The sequence below is a fragment of the Rhinatrema bivittatum genome, chromosome 5 (assembly GCF_901001135.1).
Source record: "Rhinatrema bivittatum chromosome 5, aRhiBiv1.1, whole genome shotgun sequence".
Lineage (NCBI taxonomy): Eukaryota > Metazoa > Chordata > Amphibia > Gymnophiona > Rhinatrematidae > Rhinatrema > Rhinatrema bivittatum.
In genome coordinates, this window is record NC_042619.1 from 376,042,113 (window position 1) to 376,064,675 (window position 22,563).

At 44.6% G+C, this 22,563-nt stretch overlaps 1 protein-coding gene across 9 annotated transcripts in view; it reads left to right on the forward strand.

Moving 5' to 3' along the window:
• The window catches only part of MAP4K4 (mitogen-activated protein kinase kinase kinase kinase 4), a 491,439-nt gene that overhangs the window by 436,536 nt on the left and 32,340 nt on the right, over positions 1-22,563 (forward strand). For all 9 annotated transcript variants that reach the window (XM_029604813.1, XM_029604806.1, XM_029604807.1 and 6 more), the window contains one exon: positions 16,960-17,094. In XM_029604813.1, coding sequence (XP_029460673.1) covers positions 16,960-17,094 — 135 coding nt within the window. The remainder of the gene's footprint in view (positions 1-16,959; positions 17,095-22,563) is intronic.

A 22,563-nucleotide genomic window follows, 5' to 3' on the forward strand; every position in this document is an offset into this window, starting at 1 on the left:
ATGTTGTCTGAATGTAAATCCTCTCTTCCACATTTCCCCCTGCCGTTGAAGCGGAGAGCAACGCTGTATATGCATTCAAAGTGAAGTATCAGGCTTAATTGATTTAGGGTAGTAACCGTTCTTGGTGGAGAAGTCCATTACCTGCTATTAATTAAGTTGACTTAGAAAATAGCCACTGCTATTACTAGCAACAGTTGCATGGGATAGACTTAGTTTTTGGGTACTTGCCAGGTTCTTATGGCCTGGATTGGCCACAGTTGGAAACAGGATGCTGGGCTTGATGGACCCTTGGTCTGACCCAGTGTGGTATGTTCTTGAATGATAAGGTTTATTTGCAGATGTAAATATAAATCATTTCTCTGATAGAGCATCTCTCTTCCCTTGCTGTGTATATCATTTTAGTGCTTTCTGGCAACCACAGCAGTTATAATTTAATTAGCTTGTGACTTATGGTCTCCATTCGGTTGAATCTGTTTACCCATTGTGTAAATACATATGCAGCCACATGTTGATTAACTGAGCTTGCCATTTTATGTTGTAGATCTGATTTTTGTTTTTCAGAATACAAGAGGTAAAAGCATGCACACCCTAGGAAAAGTAATTGGTGTATCCCTTTTGATGCCTGTAAGATTTACTGATTTAGAGACACACAGTCCTGCTTCTACAAAGAGTTCATAGTTTTGGTGCTTTGACAATATTAGCCTTTTATGAGGATATGGGTTTAAGTAACTTGGGCAGAAAGGAGATATTCCTTCTGGCACAGTAGTAGAGATGGCGTGCTGATGCCCAGACATATGCATTTTTAGGGGGGGGGGGGGGGGGGGGGGTTACACTGCATAGATATTTTTTACCTCTCATCTTAATTTTTTTTTTTTTTATAATTCTCCTGAAATAAAGTTTAAGGAACAGATTGAGATCTTCAAAGATGCTTGGTTGTCCCTATCCCCTAAAGTCAATTTTTTTTTTTTAATTTAAAAGTTTCTGCGGGTTAAACTTTTATCTGCCATGTGTGGCTTGTCAACATAGGCTTCAGTATAGGATTGAATGATCTGGACTGTAAGCAGCCTTCCAACTCCATGTGCTTTTGGTTTGAAGATGCTTGTTTTGGAGTTCTGTTGTATTGTTTGAAATTCCCTGTCAAGGGCTGGGGATGGAGTTGTTTGGCTTCAGCCTAAAATCTAAGATCTTCCTGTAGCTTCTGTGTTTAAAATGTGCCAGTGTCTCTGACATTAGAAGTGGAAGATGGAACTGAGCTTGAGGGTGTCATTGGTAAGAAGCCCTTCTATTCGTATCCTGACAACTCTTAATTGTGGTGGGGAGGAGAATTATTAATTCCAGAAATGTAGTTGTATTCTTACTGTAAAAAAAATGTAGAGAGTCACAAATGGATGCTAGATGGCGCCCTTGTATTGTTGGTGAACTGGGACACAGTTAAACCGCTTTTCACAGTTCAGTAATTTTAATATTGTGATTACACTGCTATCGTTGCTTACAGTTTCTATACGTTTGTCTGCTTATGAGGTCTCGGGATCTTTAAAGGTGGATAGTGGTAATGAAGCAGTATTGTGTTAAATTCCTGTATAATAATCTGCACCTAGAAGAATACCAGACTTGGGTATTTTCTTTCAAGTTTGGCCAAACCAGGACTTGGGATGTATTCAGCAGGAATAAATCTGCTCAGGATCAGCGCTGTGTCTTTAAGAATATTCTCTGATAGGGCATAGGCATGACCCTTATAGCCTGCAGAACATAGAATGCATTTCCAGAATGCATGGAATTTGACTATCCAGTCATTTGGTCTTTTGTCCCATGATTGCCATGTATTGTTTCTTCAGCATGTGCCTGTCTCTTGACCTTTTCTTATTCATGTGGTATGGCTCATTGTGCTGCATATGTCTGTCTGTCAGCCCATTTGCTTTAAACCCCAAAACCCAATGTTCTCAGTATTAAGTCCAATAAATAAACATAGAAACACAATTACCTGTTTGTCATGCTGCATAACTGTTTGATTTAAAATTGATAACATATATTTTGATGATATAATCGACCCATAGAAATTAAAATAATTGTAAATAACCATTGACACACAGAGGTAGTGATAACATTTAGTTTGTCAAGTAATTCTTCCTAGAAACACACAGTAAAATCAACCAAATGTCAACTATAAGCCATGAACAGTATTTTAACCATGGTTTTCCACTTTATGCAAAATGGAACATTTATTTTATTTTATTTATTTAACATTTTTCTATACCGATCTTCATGACAAGATTCATATCAAACCGGTTTACATGGAACTTAGGGATTAACAACATAACCATATAACAGGAAGGCCAAACATGCAAATTGTCCCTGTATAGTTTGATAACTTTTATTTTGTGATATATATTTTTTTAACTTTACACATCAAAAGCAAACTTGATAGAGAATGAAGTATGTACAAGGAAATCATATGATTCATTTAATATTTGCAACTAAAAACATTCACGTATTCCGCAGCTGCTAACTGGCGCAGCAGTTCTGAATTTACTGATTTATACAGCATAGATCTTAACTACCTGCCATGAATGATCTTATAGGACGGGACCTTCCTTTTTGGTTTTTATTTTATACTTTCTGAGAAGAAAAACAGGAGAAATTCAGGGATAACATTTTTTCTCACAGGACAAGCAGGATGGTTGTCCTCACAAATGGGTGACATCGAGGATGGAGCCCACCACGGAAAACTTCTGTCAAAGTTTAAACAGAACTTTGACTGGCCCCTACTGGGCATGCCCAGCAAGGCACTGACCCTGCAGCCAGCAGGGGTCTCCCTTCAGTCTTCTTTTTTCCGCGCAGCAGTTGCCACGCGGTGAAAGGAGCTCTCTTACCACGTTCCTGACAGGAATTCGGTATTTTTCTTTCCGAAGAAAATTTGCCCCTCAGGGGTCTCCCTTCGACAAATTTTTGTCACCTCCGCGGAAACCGGTAAGTTTTTTGCCTTTTTTCTTCGACTACCGTCGAATTTGGCCCTCGAGGCCTGTTGGCAATTACCGAGCCCGCGACTAAATTTGGCCTTAAGCCATGGCGACGGGGTTCCGTCGATGCCCGGATTGTACCCGGACTATGTCAATCACAGACCCCCATAGGGTTTGTGTTTTGTGTTTGGGTAGTGAGCATGATGTCCTGACTTGCACCAAATGTGCCCTAATGACACCTAAGGGTCGCAAGGCCAGGATGGAGAAGATGGGGCTCCTCTTCCATGCACCCACCCCAACGCCATCGATAGCATCGACGTCATCGGAACCGGCACCGTCGAAGTTGCACCACCATCGTCAACCCTCCGGTGACCGTCCACCATCGATGACTTCTCGGCCGTCGACTCCTGTCCCCTCCCCGGATGGGCGAGGAGACCGGAAGGACAAGCATCGCCATCGACGGCACAAGTCTCGGCCTGTCGAGGATCCACAGTCATCGACCTCTGAACAAGCCGAGCCACCGACTAAGAGGCCTCGATCAGACTTGGCACCGTCCACGTCTCGTTCGCAGGCATCGAGGAAACCCTCACCCTCTAGGGGTGTGGGAGCCGTGATCCCACCGGTTACGGTGGTCCCTCTGGCTCTGCCTCAGCCTCCCTCTCCCGTCGAGCCGGGTATTGTTACCCCTGGTCTCCGGGCAGAACTGGACCGGCTGGTCCAGGAGGCCATCGAGAAAGCGATGCAAAGATTCCAACCTCCATTGGCACCGTCTCCGGCACCGATTCCGGCACCGACTCTGCCACCGAGGAAGGAACCGACCACCGAACCTTTGGTGGAAGCGCTGGCACCGCTACTACAACGTATGGAGGCACTTGTACATGCCCTTCCATCGATGATTCCAGTAGTACCGACAGCGCCATCGTCTCAGACTGGATTTTCATCGGCGGGAGAAACACCGTTCCTGATTCCCCCTTCCGGGGTGGTCCCATCGGTGCCTTCTCGAATATCTCCACCGATTTATCCTTTGGCTCCATCGGTTCCAAGACCGGCACCGACTCCATCGGCAGCACCGAAACCCTCGATGCCGTTCCCAGTACCGATTGTACCGCCGGTTCCTCCAAGGTTTCCTTCGATGCCTTTGGATCCTCAACCAGGTCCATCGGGGCTTCAACCCCCAAGTGATCCCTATGATACCTGGGGTGATGATATATCTTCTGACACAGATTTACCATCACCGCCTTCTCCTACAGAGAGTAGAAAAAGATCTCCTCCAGAGGATCTCTCCTTTATTAATTTTGTAAAGGAGATGTCCGAAATTGTACCTTTTCAGCTGCAATCTGAGACCGATGACAGACACCAGATGATGGAACTGCTTCAATTTTTGGATGCTCCAAAAATCATCGCTTCCATCCCCATTCACCAGGTGTTTCTCGATCTCTTAAAGAAAAACTGGGAATCTCCTTCATCTGTATCACCAGTTAACAAAAAGGCTGACTCCACATACCTCGTCCAGTCAGCACCAGGCTTTCAAAAGCCTCAACTGGATCATCGCTCTGTTGTGGTTGAGTCCGCACAAAGAAAGGCCAAGCGTCTAAAGCCACACTCCTCCGCTCCACCGGTCAAGGACAATAAATTCCTGGACAGTGTGGGACGGAAAGTGTACCATGGAGCTATGCTGATTTCTCGCATAGCCTCATATCAACTCTACATGACGCAATATAACAGAGCCATCCTAAAACAGATGCAAGATTTTGCTGACACATTACCTGACCAATACCAGCCACAGCTTCAGGCCCTTCTTAACAAAGGGTTTGAAGCGGGGAAGCACGAGATCAGAACGGCTTATGACATCTTCGATGCCTCCACAAAGGTTTCAGCTACTGCCATCTCGGCCAGACGTTGGGCTTGGTTAAAGTCATCCAACCTTCGCCCAGAGGTCCAGGATCGTTTAGCGGATTTACCCTGCTTAGGGGACAATTTGTTTGGAGAACAAATTCAGCAAATAGTAGCTGAATTGAAAGATCACCACGAGACGTTGAAACAACTTTCTTCTGTTCCGTCTGAGGTTTCCTCCAAACAACCACTTAAGAAGGACTCTAAGAAGTCGTTCTTTCGGCCACGCCGTTACTACCCTCCATCGGCCAGGCCTCGTCCAGCTCGATCCTCTACTAGGCCTCAGCCGCGTCAGCCTAGGAGACAAAGGCCTACTGTAGCCCCTCCTCCTGGGCCTGCGGCTGGCCTTTGACTCCCTGGTATGGAACACATGCCAAACCCCTCTTCCAGACATTCCTGTAGGAGGTCGACTGTACCATTTTCTACAACCTTGGTTGCAGATCACCTCAGATCAGTGGGTGCTAACAATTATCGCACAGGGTTACCACCTCAACTTCATAACTCTTCCGGCAGACTCCCCGCCTCTTCAAGCGTGGAGTCTATCCACCCATTTGGCTCAATTACAACAGGAAGTATCTCTTCTTCTGCAATCAAATGCTATAGAACCCGTTCCTCCCTCTCAACGAGGCAAGGGATTCTATTCCAGATACTTCCTAATACCAAAGAAATCAGGGGGACTACGTCCCATTTTGGACCTTCGAGCCCTCAACAAATACCTTCAAAAAGAGAAGTTCAAAATGGTAACCCTAGGCGCGCTGCTCCCTCTGCTACAAAGAGGGGATTGGCTGTGCTCTCTCGACCTCAAGGACGCTTATACCCACATTGCGATCACACATTCCCATCGCAAATATCTGCGGTTTCTAGTAGGCCACGACCATTATCAATACCGTGTCCTACCTTTCGGTCTGGCTTCTGCCCCACGAGTCTTTACAAAATGTCTCGTAGTGGTAGCAGCATTCCTAAGGAAGGAAGGTGTCCACGTCTACCCCTACCTGGACGATTGGCTAATCAGGGCCTCCACCCAACAGATAGCTCAATCCTCCCTAAAATTGACAATTCAAACACTCCTTTCCTTAGGGTTTCTTGTCAATTACGAGAAATCTTGCTTAGTCCCGTCTCAAACCTTATCCTTCATTGGGGCAGACTTGGACACCTTACAGGCAAAGGCTTACCTTCCTCTTCAGAGGGTCCACACCCTAATATCCCTGGCTCGCCAGCTCCAGTCTCAGAACACTGCCACGGCTCGCCAGTTCCTCATTCTCCTAGGACACATGGCATCCTCGGTTCAAGTCACTCCCATGACCCGTCTAGCCATGAGAGTAACACAATGGACTCTACGACACCAATGGATTCAAGCTTTTCAGCCTCTGTCCTCCATAGTCACAGTCACACAAGCGCTGCGCCTATCCTTAACCTGGTGGACGACTCAGGTCAACCTCCTTCAGGGCTTACCTTTTCTTCCACCGGATCCGCAAGTAATCCTAACCACCGACGCTTCTCACATCGGTTGGGGAGCCCATGTGGACGACTTTCAAACCCAAGGGTTATGGTCCAAACAGGAAGCCGAACACCAGATCAATTTCCTGGAACTTCGAGCAATCCGCTATGCGCTCCGAACTTTCAAAGATCATCTATTTCATCAGATAATCTTAATCCAGACGGACAACCAAGTGGGCCATGTGGTACATAAACAAGCAGGGAGGCACAGGCTCCTTCCTTCTGTGTCAGGAAGCTGCGCAGATCTGGGCGGAAGCCCTCTCCCACTCCATGTACCTCAGGGCCACTTACCTGCCGGGAGTAGACAATGTATTGGCAGACCAGCTGAGCCGTGTCTTCCAACCACACGAGTGGTCACTCGATCCTCTGGTAGCGACCTCTCTGTTTCACAAGTGGGGTTCTCCCCACATAGACCTCTTTGCGTCCCCTCAGAACCACAAAGTGGACGATTACTGCTCTCTCATTCGGAGCCAGCACTCTCGGCCGAGAGATGCATTCTCCCTCAAGTGGACAACAGGTCTGCTCTATGCATTCCCTCCACTCCCTCTTGTGTCAAAGACTCTCGTGAAGCTACGCCAGGACGGAGGAACCATGATCCTGATAGCACCTTACTGGCCACGCCAAGTATGGTTTCCAATACTCCAGGATCTCTCCATCCGCAGGCACATTCCTCTGGGAAAGGACCCGCATCTGCTCACTCAAAACGACGGATGCCTCCTCCATCCCAACCTCCAAGCCTTGTCCCTGACGGCATGGATGTTGAAAGGTTAGTCCTTCAACCATTTAACCTTTCAGATTCCGTTTCTCGGGTCCTGATAGCTTCACGAAAGCCTTCCACAAGAAAGTCTTACTCATACAAATGGAAAAGGTACACTTCATGGTGCACTTCTCAGTCCCTTGATCCCCTTTCCTGTCCAATCTCCAAATTCTTGGACTATTTATGGCATCTCTCTGAATCAGGTCTTAAAACCTCTTCTATCAGAATGCATGTCAGTGCGGTAGCCGCCTTCCATAAGGGTATTGGGGGTAATCCTATTTCAGTACAACCCCTAGTAACACGCTTTCTTAAGGGCTTACTCCATCTAAAGCCACCCTTGCGTCCTCCGGCCCCATCCTGGGACCTTAACCTGGTTCTTGGTCGTCTAATGAAACCTCCTTTCGAACCTCTGCACTCCTGTGACTTGAAATATCTCACTTGGAAAGTGTTATTCCTTTTGGCTGTTACTTCAGCTCGCAGGGTTAGTGAATTACAGGCCCTAGTTACCTATCCGCCTTACACTAAGCTCCTGCAGGACCGGGCGGTACTCCGCACTCACCCTAAATTTTTACCTAAGGTAGTTTCGGAGTTTCATATCAATCAATCTATCGTACTACCTATCTTTTTTCCCAGGCCCCACTCCAACTCTGGAGAGCAGACCCTGCATACCCTAGACTGTAAACGGGCTCTAGCTTTTTACCTAGACCGTACAGTTTCCCACAGGAAGAGCACTCAATTATTCGTCTCTTTCCATCCTAATAAGTTGGGACAACCTGTGGGTAAGCAGCCTCTTTCTTCCTGGTTGGCGGACTGCATTTCTTTTTGCTATGAGCAAGCTGGCATTCCTTTTCAAGACCGTGTTAAAGCACACTCTGTGAGGGCCATGGCGACGTCAGTGGCACACCTTCGATCGGTGCCGCTTCCTGACATCTGCAAAGCTGCAACCTGGAGTTCTCTCCATACTTTTGCAGCCCATTATTGTTTGGACAAGGCTGGAAGACAGGACTCCATCTTCGGCCAGTCTGTCTTGCGTAACCTTTTTCCAACCTGATGTACCAACACCCTTCCACCTACCCGGTAGGGTGCGGATGCCCTTTCCCAAATTTCTCCTCAGTTGTTGTGCCTGCTGCACACCGTTGGGTACATTTGGTGCAAGTCGGGACATCCTCAGCTCGGTACTCACCCATTTGTGAGGACAACCATCCTGCTTGTCCTGTGAGAAAGCAAATGTTGCTTACCTGATGTAACAGGTGTTCTCACATGTCAGCAGGATGTTAGTCCTCACGAAACCCGCCCGCCTCCCCGCGGTGTTGGGTTCGTTTTATTTTTACTTTCTAGGCACTGCCTGTAGCTTTGAACATCAGACTGAAGGGAGACCCCTGCTGGCTGCAGGGTCAGTGCCTTGCTGGGCATGCCCAGTAGGGGCCAGTCAAAGTTCTGTTTAAACTTTGACAGAAGTTTTCCGTGGTGGGCTCCATCCTCGATGTCACCCATTTGTGAGGACTAACATCCTGCTGTCCTGTGAGAACACCTGTTACATCAGGTAAGCAACATTTGCTTTATTTCTGGGTAAATATCACTTTATTTTGGTGGACACAAGCTAGGATAAAAAAAAGTATATATATTTGTGTGATATATATATATATATATATGTATGTATGTGTATATGTGTATATATATTATCAGGTTAGGATGCTATAGAAGGGTTTCCCAAACTTCTGATGGGTCATTTTCAAAGCCGTTCATGCATCCGTAACTTTCAGAAAATGGACCCTGGTTTGAAGCACGCAAACGCGCGTGTGGCCTGGTTTCGCCTGTATGCTGCGCACACTTGAGGAGAGGCTCTCCAGGGCACCGAGTTGACACTTAAGTGCACATACTCCTTGATTTTAAAATGTGTGCATGCGAGTAAGTTACACCCTCCAAAGTGAGTGAACGTGTGCGCTTACTCTGCCAATTATTCAAGTGTTTTCAAAGTAAACTTACTCGTATGCTTTGAAAATGTTCAGAAAAGTCTGTACCATGTACTATCCAGACTTCACTGTATAAATGCTTGTTGATTACCAGCCCCCATGTAAAGGACTACATAATTCCAAAATCATTGGCAGGTCTAGATGAAAATTTAATGATCTATTTCCCCAGCATACCCCCTCTTTCTTCCCCCACTCCTTCAGTCCTTCCCCTCAAGCCTCTCCTCTCTCTCCTTTCCACCTGCCCTATCTCCCCTCTTTCCAGTAATGCTCTTCTCCCATTAGCAACTCCCTCTTTTCCTTCCATCTTTACTCTTACCTCTTCTCTTTCTCTTCCACTCCTAGCATCTCCCTCTTATTTCCCAAGCCTCTTCTCTACCCTGCTTCCAGGAGGACACAGTTCCCTTTTTGCTCTCATTGGCGGCTCTGGCCTTCCTCCCTAGTGGCACCCTACATGTGCATGCTGGTCCCATACGCATGTACAGTCCAGGCACAATTCCTCCGCATTCCCCGCTGTTGGTCTTCTGAGGGAGGAAATGCTGGCATCGGTTCAAACTGATTTTCATCTTTGCGGAAAAACAGTAAAAAAAAATTAGTTTAAACTGATAATGAAGGAACCGATTCAAGAATGACCAACAGGGCCAGCCCCCACATCAGAAGAAATTCTAGAAACCAGGCGAGTCCCTCCGTTGACTGAACTTGTAGAAAATTGTCTATTTTAAACATTTGCAAGGGTAACAAAAAAAAAAAATAATGTAGCACCTTGAAAAATGATGTCTTAGCACACGAACATCAATTTTTTTTCTGGCCTGTTAACTTGGGAAAAAGTCAGGAAAAATCCATATTCTACTTGAGGAAATTTCAGCTTTCTGCCAGAAAAAACTGGTGCTAAATTTTAAGTGCAATCTTGCTCAAAAGCAAAGGAGGCAAAAAAGCATTGCTCTATTAGCCTTATCGCTCAGGCACTTTTCCAGGCTATCCATAGCAAACTGGCAAACTCTGAGGTCTGCTTGTGGCCACCTTTGCACCCCAGAAGGGAGGAAATGGTATTGGTGACAAGTGGAACATTTTCTACAAAGATCTGCTTTTGGAGCATAATCCATCAGTGTGGTAGAGAATACTTTGGTAAAGTTTAGAAGTCTTATTCAAATGTCTTGCTTCTCTTAAGATTTCCAGTTTGTGGTGAATAGCCACCTTACCTTGAATCACACCCACATGGGAGACATGGACTCGCCAGTCCAGCTCCTTCGAATGCCTCCCCCAACACCACTTCAAACTGCCGGATTTGAGCTTATGTATTGGTGGAAAAATCCTTAAAATATCGATCTGTTTGGACAGAGATCTTTCTGGCATGGTAATAACTGTCCATATATGAGCCCGATGTAATGTTTGGTTTAACAAGAGAAATCCTCCATGCCTGTTAAGCAGCAGATAAAGGATTAACATTAAGAATATAAGAAATTGCCATATTGGGTCAGACCTCAAGGGTCCATCAAGCCCAGCATCCTGTTTCCAACAGTGGCCTACCAGTAGCAGAAGTATTACCCTCCGGCCGCTCGGACTCACACATCCCGGACCAGTTCTAAGGGTCGCCCCCGCCAACAGTGGACCCCCAGACCCCAACCAGCATTCCAGCAAACCCCGGCCATGGGCTTTTGACTGGCAGTGAGGGAGCAAAAGTCAACTGGCAGTTCCCCTGGCACCCGACCCACCAGTTAGTGTCAGACTCCTGAACTTCGCCCACACTGAGAGGGAATCACGTCGGACCGTTGGGTCCTTTCCATCGTCCGCCAGGGATACCACCTGCACTTCAGTCTGCTCCCGGAGACCTCTCCCCCATGTCTCATCGTGGGATTCCTCCGCCCACATGGTCGTTCTTCAACAAGAACTCTCCGCCCTTCTTACAGCGGGCGCAGTGGAACCGGTCCCTCGCACACAGCAGGGCCGCGGGTTCTACTCGAGGTATTTTCTCATCCCAAAAAGAATGGCCGCTTCACCCCATTTTCATCCTCAACCTCAGGGCATTGAACAAATTTCTCATAAGAGTAAAAAATTCAAGATAGTCTCCCTGGGCACGTTGATTCCCCCTCCTCCAAAGAGGGGACTGGCTTTGCTCCCTTGTCCTGAAGGAGACATACGCACACTGCAGTCGTCCCCAACAACAGGAAGTACCTCCGCTTCGTGGTGGGGAATGCACATTTTCAGTACAGAGTACTGCCCTTTGGGCTGACATCAGCCCCCTGTGTCTTCACCAAATTCTTGGCGGTGGTGGCTGCCTACCTCAGGCATCGCTCGGTCCATGTGTTCCCATACCTGGACAACTGGCTGGTCAGGAGCGACTCCCGCTCCGGAGCCTTGCAAGCTCTGGCCCTGACGGTTCAAACCCTGCAGACTTTGGGGTTTGTGATCAACTTTCCCAAGTCGCACCTCTGCCTGTCCCTGCTGCTGGGCTTCATAGGTGCCAGGTTGGACGCAGCACAAGCAAAAGCTTTATTGTTCAAGGATCGGGCGGTTGCCCCCTCCTCACTGGCCACCCTCATCCACAACAGCAGAAGGGTGTCAGCTCGTCTTCTACTCCGCCTGCTGGACCACATGGTGGCCTCTGTCCATGTAACACCCTTAACCCGCCTCCGAATGCGGACCCTCAGTAGGCCTTGCAGTCTCAGTGGCAGCAAGTATCCCAGGATCTAGAGGCTCTGATCATGGTCAGTGACCTCAAGCTATCCTTGACCTGGTGGGAAGCCCTTCCCAATCTAGAGCATAGACTTCCCTTCCAGCCTGTACCACCCCAGGTGACCCTCACCACCGATGCTTCTCCTCAGGGGTGGGGAGTCCACACGAATGATCTGCACACTTAAGGCCTTTGGACTGCCACTGAAGCACACTGCCAGATAAACTTTCTGGAGCTTTGGGTGATACAGTACGCCCTGTGGGCATTTCGGGATCAGTTGTTGTCCAAGGAACATAAGAACATAAGAACATAAGAAATTGCCATGCTGGGTCAGACCAAGGGTCCATCAAGCCCAGCATCCTGTTTCCAACAGAGGCCAAACCAGGCCACAAGAACCTGGCAATTACCCAAACACCTAGAAGATCCCATGCTACTGATGCAATTAATAGCAGTGACTATTCCCTAAGTAAACTTGATTAATAGCAGTTAATGGATTTCTCTTCCAAGAACTTATCCAAACCTTTTTTGAACCCAGCTACACTAACTGCACTAACCACATCCTCTGGCAACAAATTCCAGAGATTTATTGTGCGTTGAGTGAAAAAGAATTTTCTCCGATTAGTCTTAAATGTGCTACTTGCTAACTTCATGGAATGCCCCCTAGTCCTTCTATTATTCGAAAGTGTAAATAACCGAGTCACATCTACTCGTTCAAGACCTCTCATGATCTTAAAGACCTCTATGATATCCCCCTCAGCCGTCTCTTCTCCAAGCTGAACAGCCCTAACCTCTTCAGCCTTTCCTCATAGGGGAGCTGTTCCATCCCCTTTATCATTTTGGTTGCCCTTCTCTGTACCTTCTCCATTGCAACTATATCTTTTTTGAGATACGGCGACCAGAATTGTACACAGTATTCAAGGTGTGGTCTCACCATGGAGCGATATAGAGGCATTATGACATTTTCCGTTTTATTAACCATTCCCTTCCTAATAATTCCTAACATTTTATTTGCTTTTTTGACTGCTGCAGCACACTGAGCTGACGATTTCAATGTATTATCTACTATGACGCCTAGATCTCTTTCTTGGGTGGTAGCTCCTAATATGGAACCTAACATCGTGTAACTACAGCTAGGGTTATTTTTCCCTATATGCAACACCTTGCACTTGTCCACATTAAATTTCATCTGCCATTTGGATGCCCAATCTTCCAGTCTTGCAAGGTCCTCCTGTAATGTATCACAGTCTGCTTGTGATTTAACTACTCTGAATAATTTTGTATCATCTGCAAATTTGATAACGTCACTCATTGTATTCCTTTCCAGATCATTGATATATATATTGAAAAGCACCGGTCCAAGTACAGATCCCTGAGGCACTCCACTGTTTACCCTTTTTCCACTGAGAAAATTGACCATTTAGTCCTACTCTCTGTTTCCTGTCTTTTAACCAGTTTGTAATCCACGAAAGGACATCGCCTCCTATCCCATGACTTTTTAGTTTTCGTAGAAGCCTCTCATGAGGGACTTTGTCAAACGCCTTCTGAAAATCCAAATACACTACATCTACCGGTTCACCTTTATCCACATGTTTATTAACCCCTTCAAAAAAAATGAAGCAGGTTTGTTAGGCAAGACTTCCCTTGGGTAAATCCATGTTGACTGTGTCCCATTAAATCATGTCTTTCTATATGCTCTACAATTTTGATCTTGAGGATAGTTTCCACTATTTTTCCCGGCACTGAAGTTAGGCTCACTGGTCTATAGTTACCCGGATCACCCCTGGAGCCTTTTTTAAATATTGGGGTTACATTGGCCACCCTCCAGTCTTCAGGTACAATGGATGATTTTAATGATAGGTTACAAATTTTAACTAATAGGTCAGAAATTTCATTTTTGAGTTCCTTTAGTACCCTGGGATGCATACCATCCGGTCCAGGTGACTTGCTACTCTTTAGTTTGTCAATCTGGCCTACTATATCTTCCAGGTTGACAGTGATTTCGTTCAGTTCGTCTGACTCATCACCCCTGAAAACCAACTCCGGAACTGGTATCTCCCCAACATCCTCACTAGTAAGTCCTGATCAGGATGGATAACCAGGTTGCGATGTGGTACATCAACAAACAGGGCAGCACGGGCTCATTCCTCCTCTGCCAGGAGGGTAATACAGGTTTAGAACTGGGCCCTCTCTCAAGGGATGTATCTGCGAGTGACCTACCTGCCAGGTCACCGCAACACACTAGCAGACCACCTCAGCCGGTCCTTCCAACCACATGAGGGGTCCCTCAACTCTGCAGTAGCGGCCGAATTATTCTGCCGCTGGGGTATGCCGGATGTGGACCTGTTCGCCCTCCCCTCTCAATCACAAGGTAAGAAAGTTCTGCTCCCTAGTAGTGGGGAATGGCCATCCGGCCTGCGATGCCTTCTCCCATCACTGGGGGCAAGGCCTCCTATATGCATACCCACTTCTCCCGCTTCTCTCGAAGACCCTGTCGAAGCATCAGGAGGACAGGGGGACCATGATTCTCGTGGCAACCTCATTTCCTCTGCAGGTTTGGTTTCCACTCCTACAGGACCTGTCGGTGCGTGCGCCCATCCCATCGGGGACAGCGCCAGACCTCATAACAGAACCAGGGTGTACCCTGTGCCACCCAAACCTCCGGGCGCTAGCCCTTATGGCTTGGATGTTGAGCACATGATCCTCCAGCCATTACAGTTCTTGGACTGTGTTTCTCTGTTCCTGATCGAGTCCTGGAAACCTTCAACTAGGAAGTCCTACACCTCAAAGTAGAAACGCTTTTCCATCTGGTGCGGAGGGCTTGGGTTGGACCCCTTCTCATGCCCTCTGCCCCGGCTGCTGGACTACCTGTGGCACCTGTCTGAGTCCAGGCTACAGACCAGTTCCATCAGAGTACACCTTAGCACTGTCAGTGCGTACCACCAAGGTGTTGCTGGCACATCCGTTTCGGTCCAGCCCCTAGTTGGACGCTTCATGCGGGGTCTCCTCTAACTGAAGCCCGTTCTTCAGCATCCAGCAGCGTTCTGGGACCTCAACGTAGCCTTGGTGAGACTGATGCGGCCTCCCTTTGAGCCCCTGAAGTCCTGTGGTCTGAAGTTCCTCACCTGGAAAGTTATATTCCTGGTGGCGATCACTTCTGCTTGCAGGGTCAGTGAGCCTTCAGGCCCTAGTTACGTATGCACCATAGACGAAGTTCTTCCACGACCATGTGGTCTTGCATACACATCCAAAATTCTTGCCCAAGGTGGTGACTGATTTACCCACCTTCTTTGTGAGGATACATTCCCACCCAGGGGAACATGCTCTCCATACCTTGGACTGTAATTGGGCACTGGCTTTTTACCTAGACCACACAGTAAGCCACAGATAGTCCACCCAGCTCTTTGTGTCTTTTGACCCCAACAGGCTGGGGGCAGAGGCAATGGGTAAGCAAACCCTATCAAACTTGCTGGCGGTTTGCATTGCCTTCGGCTATGAGCAGGCAGGCCTCCAGCTGGCCGGCAGAGTAAAGGCTCACTCTGGGCCATGGCAGCGTTTGTGGCCCATATGCGTACGGTCCCTGTTGCTGAAATTTGCCGGGCTGTGAGCTGGAGTATTCTCCACATGTTTGCAGCTCACTACTGCCTTGACAGGGATATAGCCATCAGGGCAGTGCCTTTGGTCAGTTGGTCCTGCGCAACCTGTTCCAGACTTGAACCCAACTCTCTTCACTTGTTTTCCTTGTGGGACCAGACCGCCTCCTGTTTTTCCTAAAGCACTGCGGTTATATTGTGCCCGTGGGCACCTTGTTCAGTTGCTGTTGGTCTCTCTGGTTGAAAGGAGCGGTCTGGAACTCTGTATTCACCCACATGTCAGGAGTACCATCTTGCGTGTGACCTAGGAGAAAGCAGAGTTGCTTACCTGTAACAGTTCTCCTAGGACAGCAGGATGTTAGTCCTCAGGAATCCCGCACACCTCCCCACGATGTTGGGTTCACCTTCGGTTTGTTTTATTTTTTCACTCGTTTCTTTGCTATGTTACGAGACTGAAGGGGACTTCGCGTGGTCATGCGGAAAGTAGCAGGCTGGGCATGCTCAGTCTGCTGGCCAAGGTTTCTAGGAACTTTGACAAAATTTTCCGTGCCGGGCTCCATCGGGATGATGTCACCCACATGTGAGGACTAACATCCTGGTGTCCTAGGAGAGAACCTGTTACAGGTAAGCAACTGCGCTTTATCTTTGCTTACTGTTTTTACTGACAGAATCACATAACTGAGAAGAGAACTGTAATATAAAGTCTATGTTCTTGTGTTACAGTATAGTGGTAAATAGCTTCTGTGGTATTAGCACCCAATTAAGAATTCTTGCACAACAGAGGGGGCATTTTTAAAGCAACTAATAATTGAAAGGTGTTGCTATTCTACCAGTTACTAATGGTTGTGTTCCATATTTTAATATTGCATTTGCATACTATATTAGAAAAGTGATATTTTATTTTTGTGTTGTACAGGCTGTGAGCCAGTTTTCTGACTGGTATCTTTAGACCAATAGCTCAGCCAGTCTGTGATTACCTAGCATATTCCAGCCATATTTTCTATTTTACAGTACCGTCCATAGCAGTTATGAAGCTTGCTTATTTTAAAACATTTATAGCTGCCTCATCGATAGTTTGAAGCGGGAAACATAGTTAAAATGTAAATAAAATTAAGTGCATCATTTCATAGGATGCCCTCTGTCAGAATTTAAATTGGCAAAGTTGAAGGGGTCTGGGTTTAGCTTTCACCTGCCTCTACTCTCTGGTTCACGATTAATGTAACCCAAATTAGCTTTCCACTGCCTCTCTCCCAGTCTTCCCACCCAAGCTCTTATCCTCCCACCATACAAATCTAAATTTTCAGCCTGGATCACAGTACACTGATTTTGACCCAGGTCTGGCACTTCTAGTGTTGCTATTTGAGCAACACAAGCTACCAGTATTGCTATTCACAGCAAATTTAGATAAGTGCCATTTGGCCTGATAATTTGTTATCCTGCTAAATAGACTTTGAATATTAGCCTCATAATGTTGCTCTTAACTTGAACACTTGTACCTTGACTGAAGAACATAGTTTATGTAGTGTTCTGAAACCTTTCTGTGACATAAATTCTGATAATTGTGCTTATGGTTTGTGTGCTAAAAGTCCTGTTAAAAGGTAAACCTTATGTGTTACTACCCTAGGTAAAAAGAACAAGTTACGGGTTTATTACTTGTCATGGTTAAGAAATAAAATTTTGCACAATGATCCAGAAGTGGAGAAAAAGCAAGGCTGGACAACTGTTGGAGACTTGGAAGGCTGTGTGCACTATAAAGTTGGTAAGTGATAATCTTCTTGTGATAGTCTTTGGAGATAAAAGTAAATATTGCAGGTCACCAGCATTTGTGATTCAAGTATGGGTTATACTATAATACAGGCTACTTGTGAGCATGTTTATGGGGGGAAAAGATGAATTCTTTGCTTTTGCTTTTACTGGGAAGGATGTTGGTGATAATCACACCTGAACCATTATTTGTAGATGTTTCAGAGGAATTGAATCCAATCAGTATGAATTTGGAAGTACTAAATTACACCGACAAACTAAAAAGTAGCAAATCACTGGGACCTGATAGTACTCACTCCAAAGCTCTAAAGGAACACAAATTTGAAATATCAGTGTGGCAAATGTAATGCCAATTTTTATAAAGGGATCTAGGGTGACTCATGTAACTACAGAACATTAGCCTGACCATACCAAGAAAAAAGTTGGAAGCTATTGATAGAACAAAATACTGATCAAAGGATAAAAATGGTTTAATGGAAAAGACTCAGCATGGATTTAGCAAAAGGTCATACCTTACTGTATGTTAGAATTCATTAAAGCTTTGAATACGTATGTAGATAAATGTGAGCCCAATTATTATAGTATGTTTGGATTTTCAGAAGACATTTGATAAACTCCTTAATGAGAAGAGACTGGGAAAACTAAAAAGTTGTGGGATAGGAAGTGATGTCTTATTGGTAATTGGTAGAAAACAAAGTAAGACTAAATGATCAGTTTTCTGAATGAAGAAAGATAAATAGGTTCCCCAGAGAAATGTGCTTGGACAAGTCTTTAACTTTTATTCATTAATGATGTGGAAAAGGGAGCAATGAATGAAGTGATAAAATTTGCAGATGATACAAAAAATATTCAAAGTAATTAAAACACAAGCAAGGAACTTCAGAAGGACCTTGTGAGACTGGAGATCTGGACATCTATATGGCAGATGAAATTTAATGTGAGAAAGTATATAAAGTGATAGACATAGTATTTTTCCCTAACAGGTACACAATAGTTGGTTCTCTTTTAGGACTAGCCACCCAAGAGAAGGATTTTGGAGTCATTGTGAACAACACACTGAATTCATCAGCTCAGTATGCTGCTGTGATTAGAAAAGCAAATAGAATGTTGAGAATTATTTGGAAAGGATTGGAGAAGAAAACTGAAACAAAATGCCTTTGTATAGATCTATGGTCTGACAGCAACTTGAATATTGTGTGTGGTTCTGGTCATGCCATTGCAGACATAGCAGAATTAGCAAAGATACAGAAAAGGGTAACAAAAATGATGAAGGATATGGAATTGCTCCCTTATGAAGAAAGATTCCTGGCTAGGGCTCTTCAGCTTGGAGAAAACACGATAGAGGATTATAAATTTGAGGGGCGGTACAGGTAAATAGCCAAAACGTCATTTTGCGTTGTCATTTGGGAGTCTATTTTCGTTTGTTTTCCCCTTTTTTTTTTGATGTTTTAGAAAGAGTGCACTCTATTTGTAAAATAGTACGCACTAAAACAATAGAAGGAAAAAACAATTTCAAGTTTTTTTATTATTTCAAATGAATTCACATCCCTAATAAATAGGGAAATTATTTACCTTTTCAAACAGTATTAAGACTAGAGAACGCTCCATGAAACTAGCAAGTAGCTGATTTAAAGCAAATTGGAGAAAGTGTGTTCACTCAATGCACAATTGAGCATTGTTGCCAGAAGATGTTGTCAAGGTTTGTGGTCAGGTCATGCTAGAGACATAAAGTTCCTGGATGGAATAAACAACTGATTCATGGAGCAATTGGTTCAGGAATCGAGAGGGAGGGGCTATTTTAGATTTAATTCTTAACGCAGGATTTGATGAAAGAGGTAACAGTGGTGGGGCCACTTGGCAATAGTGATCATAACATAATCAAATTTGCACTAATAACTGGAAGGGGGACTATGTAAATCTACAGCTCTAACTAAATTTTCAAAGGGAAACGTTTGAGGAAAATAGAAAAAACAAAGGTGCAGCTGTGAAGGTTGTGTACAACAGGCATGGACTGTTTAAAAACAGAAGCACAGTCCAGATGTATTCCACACATCAAGAAAGGTGGAAAGAAGGCAAAATGATTACTGGCATGGTTAAAAAGTGAGGTGAAAGAGGCTGTTTTATTAAAAAATTGGGAGAAGGATCCATCTGTAGAAAATAGCAAAAAGCATATGCATTGTCAAGTTAAGTGTAAAACATTGATAAGGTAGGCTAAGAGAGAATTTGAAACTATTGGCCGTAGAGGCAAAAACTCATAATAAAAACTTTTAAAAATATATCTGAAGCAAGAAACCTGTGAGGGAGTCTGTTGGTAACCGAGGGGTTAAAAGGGGCTCTTAGGGAAGATAAGGCCATTTTAGAAAGACTACATGAATTCTTTGCTTCTGTTTACATTAATGAGGATGTTGGGGAGATACCGGTTCCAGAGATGGTTTTCAAGGGTGATGAGTCAAATGAACTGAACCAAATCACTGTGAACCTGGAAGATGTAGTAGGCCAGATTGACAAACTAAAGAGTAGCAAATCAACTGGACCAGATGGTATGCATCCTAGGGTACTGAAGAAACTAAAAAATGAAATGTCTGATCTATTAGTTAAAATTTGTAACCTATCTTAAAAATCATCCATTGTACCTGAAAACTGGAGAGTGGTCAATGTAACCCCAATATTTAAAAAGGGCTCCAGGGGTGATCCGGGAAACTATAGACCAGTGAGCCTGACTTCAGTGCCTGGAAAAAAAGTGAAAACTATTCTAAAGATCAAAATCACAGAGCATAGAGAAAGACATGGTTTAATGGAACACAGTCAACATGGATTTACCCAGGGGAAGTCTTGTCCAACAAATCTGCTTCGTTTTTTTATTTTTTATTTTTTTATTTATTTAACACTTTTTTATACCGACCTTCATAGTAATAACCATATCGGATCGGTTTACATAGAACAAGGGTATAACTGAAGCAATAAATAAAATAGTAATTAACAAGAGAGGAGAATAAGGCAAAGTTACATTTAACAAGGAGTAAAAAACTTGGGAAGCTTAAAGCTGGAAGAAAGGGTTAATTGAAGGGGTTAATAAATATGTGGATAAAGGTGAACCAAAAGATGTAGTGTATTTGGATTTTCAGAAGGTATTTGACAAAGTTTCTCATGAGAGGCTAATATGGAATCAAAAAGTCATGGGATAGGAGATGATGTCCTTTCATGGATTACAAACTGGTTAAAAGCCAGGAAACAGAGAGTAGGATTAAATGGTCAATTTTCTAAGTGGAAAAAGGTAAACAGTAGAGTGCTTCAGGGATCTGTACTTTGACAGGTGCTTTTTCAATATATTTATAAATGATCTGGAAAGGAATATGAGGTAATCAAATTTGCAGATGATACAATGTAATTAAATCACAAGCGGATTGTGATAAATTGCAGGAGAACCTTGTGAAACTGAAATATGGGGCATCCAAATGGCAGATGAAATTTAATGTGGACAAGTGCAAGGTGATGCATATACGGAAAAATAACCCATGCTGTAGTTATACAATGTTAGGTTCCATATTAGGAGCTACCACCCAGGAAAAAGATCTAGGCATCATAGTGGATAATACTTTGAAATTGTCGGCTCAGTGTGCTGCGGCAGTCAGAAAAGCAAACAGAATGTTAGGAATTATTAGGAAAGGAATGGTGCATAAAACAGAAATGTCATCATGCTTCTATTGCTCCATGGTGAGACCGCCCCTTTAGCACTGTATACAATTCTGGTCATGCATTTAAAAAAAAATAGTTGCAGTGGAGAAGGTACAGAGAAGGGTGACCAAAATAATAAAATGGATGGAACAGCTCCCCTATGAGGAAAATCAAACTAGGTTAGGGCTGTTCAGCTTGGAGAAGAGACAATTGAGGGTGGGAGGGATATGATAGAGGTCTTTAAAATCATGAGAGGTAAATAACAGATTCACATGAGATGAGAATCTGTTATTTACTCTTTCGGATAATAGGACTAGGGGGCACTCTGTGAAGTTAGCAAGTAGCACATTTAAAACAAATCAGAAAAAAATCTTTCACTGAATGTACAATTAAGCTCTGGAATTTGCTGCCAGAGGATTTGGTTAGTGCAGTTAGTGTAGCTGCGTTTAAAATGGTTTGGATAAGTTCTTGGAGGAGAAGTCCATTAACTGCGATTAATCAAGTTGACTTAGGGAATGGCCTCTGCTATTACTGGCATCAGTAGCATGGGATCTTCTTAGATTTTGGGTACTTGCCAGGTACTTGTAGCCTGGATTGGTCGCTGTTGGAAAGAGGATGCTGGGCTTGATGTCTGACCCAATATGGCAATTTCTTATGTTATGTTAGCGTAGTTGAGTTTATACGAGTTTGAACATGTTACTGGAGGAAAAGTCCATAAACACTTATTAGCCAAGAGGACTTGGAGACCCCCTGCTTAACCCTGGGAATGAGCACATTTGGATCAGTTTTTTGAGATCTACCAGGTACTTCCTAATGACTTGGATTGGCCACTGTCTGAGATAGGAAGCTGGGCAGAATGGACCTTTGGACTGACCCAGCATGGCACGTTGTATGTTTTTATGTGAGCCTATGTGAGGAGATTGTAAAAGAGTGTGCACATGTGAGAGAGATTCGGAACTGGTGTGTGTGAAAAAGGGATTGTGTATGTGAATGTGGTTGCTTGTGAGGGAGGGAGCTTGTGTATGTGAAAGAAAGAGAGCCTGTATTGGTGGGGGGGGGGGTGTGAGCGAGAGAGGGAGCCTGTATTTGGGGGGGGTGAGCGAGAGAGGGGGCCTGTATTGGGGGGGGGGGGGGGGTGAACGAGAGAGGGGGCCTGTATGGGGCAGTGTTTGTGCATGAGAGAGTGAGAGGGACAGAGAAGGGAGCCTGTGTGTGGGGCAGTACTGAGAGGGGTCAAACTCTGGGAGTGGAGATAGTGGAAGAGGTTGGGCCTAGAGGGGGAGGGGAGAGATAGCGACAGGTGGAGGAGTTGAGGCCTGAGAGGGCAACGTGAAAGGAGACTGGACAGGGGAGAAGAGGTGAGAAGGTGGTAAAGACTCAGTATACTTCTAGGGAAATTCTGCTCAAAATATTTAAAACTGCATCTTTAAACAAAATCTTTTTTCTATATTACATTTTAAATTAATTAAAGACTATCATAATATATTATTATTTTGACCAGTAACAAGTATGCAGAATTTTAAATGTGTGCCGAATTTTAAATAATTTTCGCACAGAATTCCCCCAGGAATAAAAAAAAGCAAGACATTCACAGTCGTCATTCAGTTCATTGTTAAGTTTATTTAACAAACATCTTCTAGTCCACGTAATCCAGTATGTTCAATGCAGATAACAGATCCACAGTCATAAAATTTTGGACAAACAATAAAATAGTAATTAGAATAAATTGAATAAAACATAACTGCATTGCACTTCACTCTCAGCAATTCTCAGACCTCCATTTTCTTCC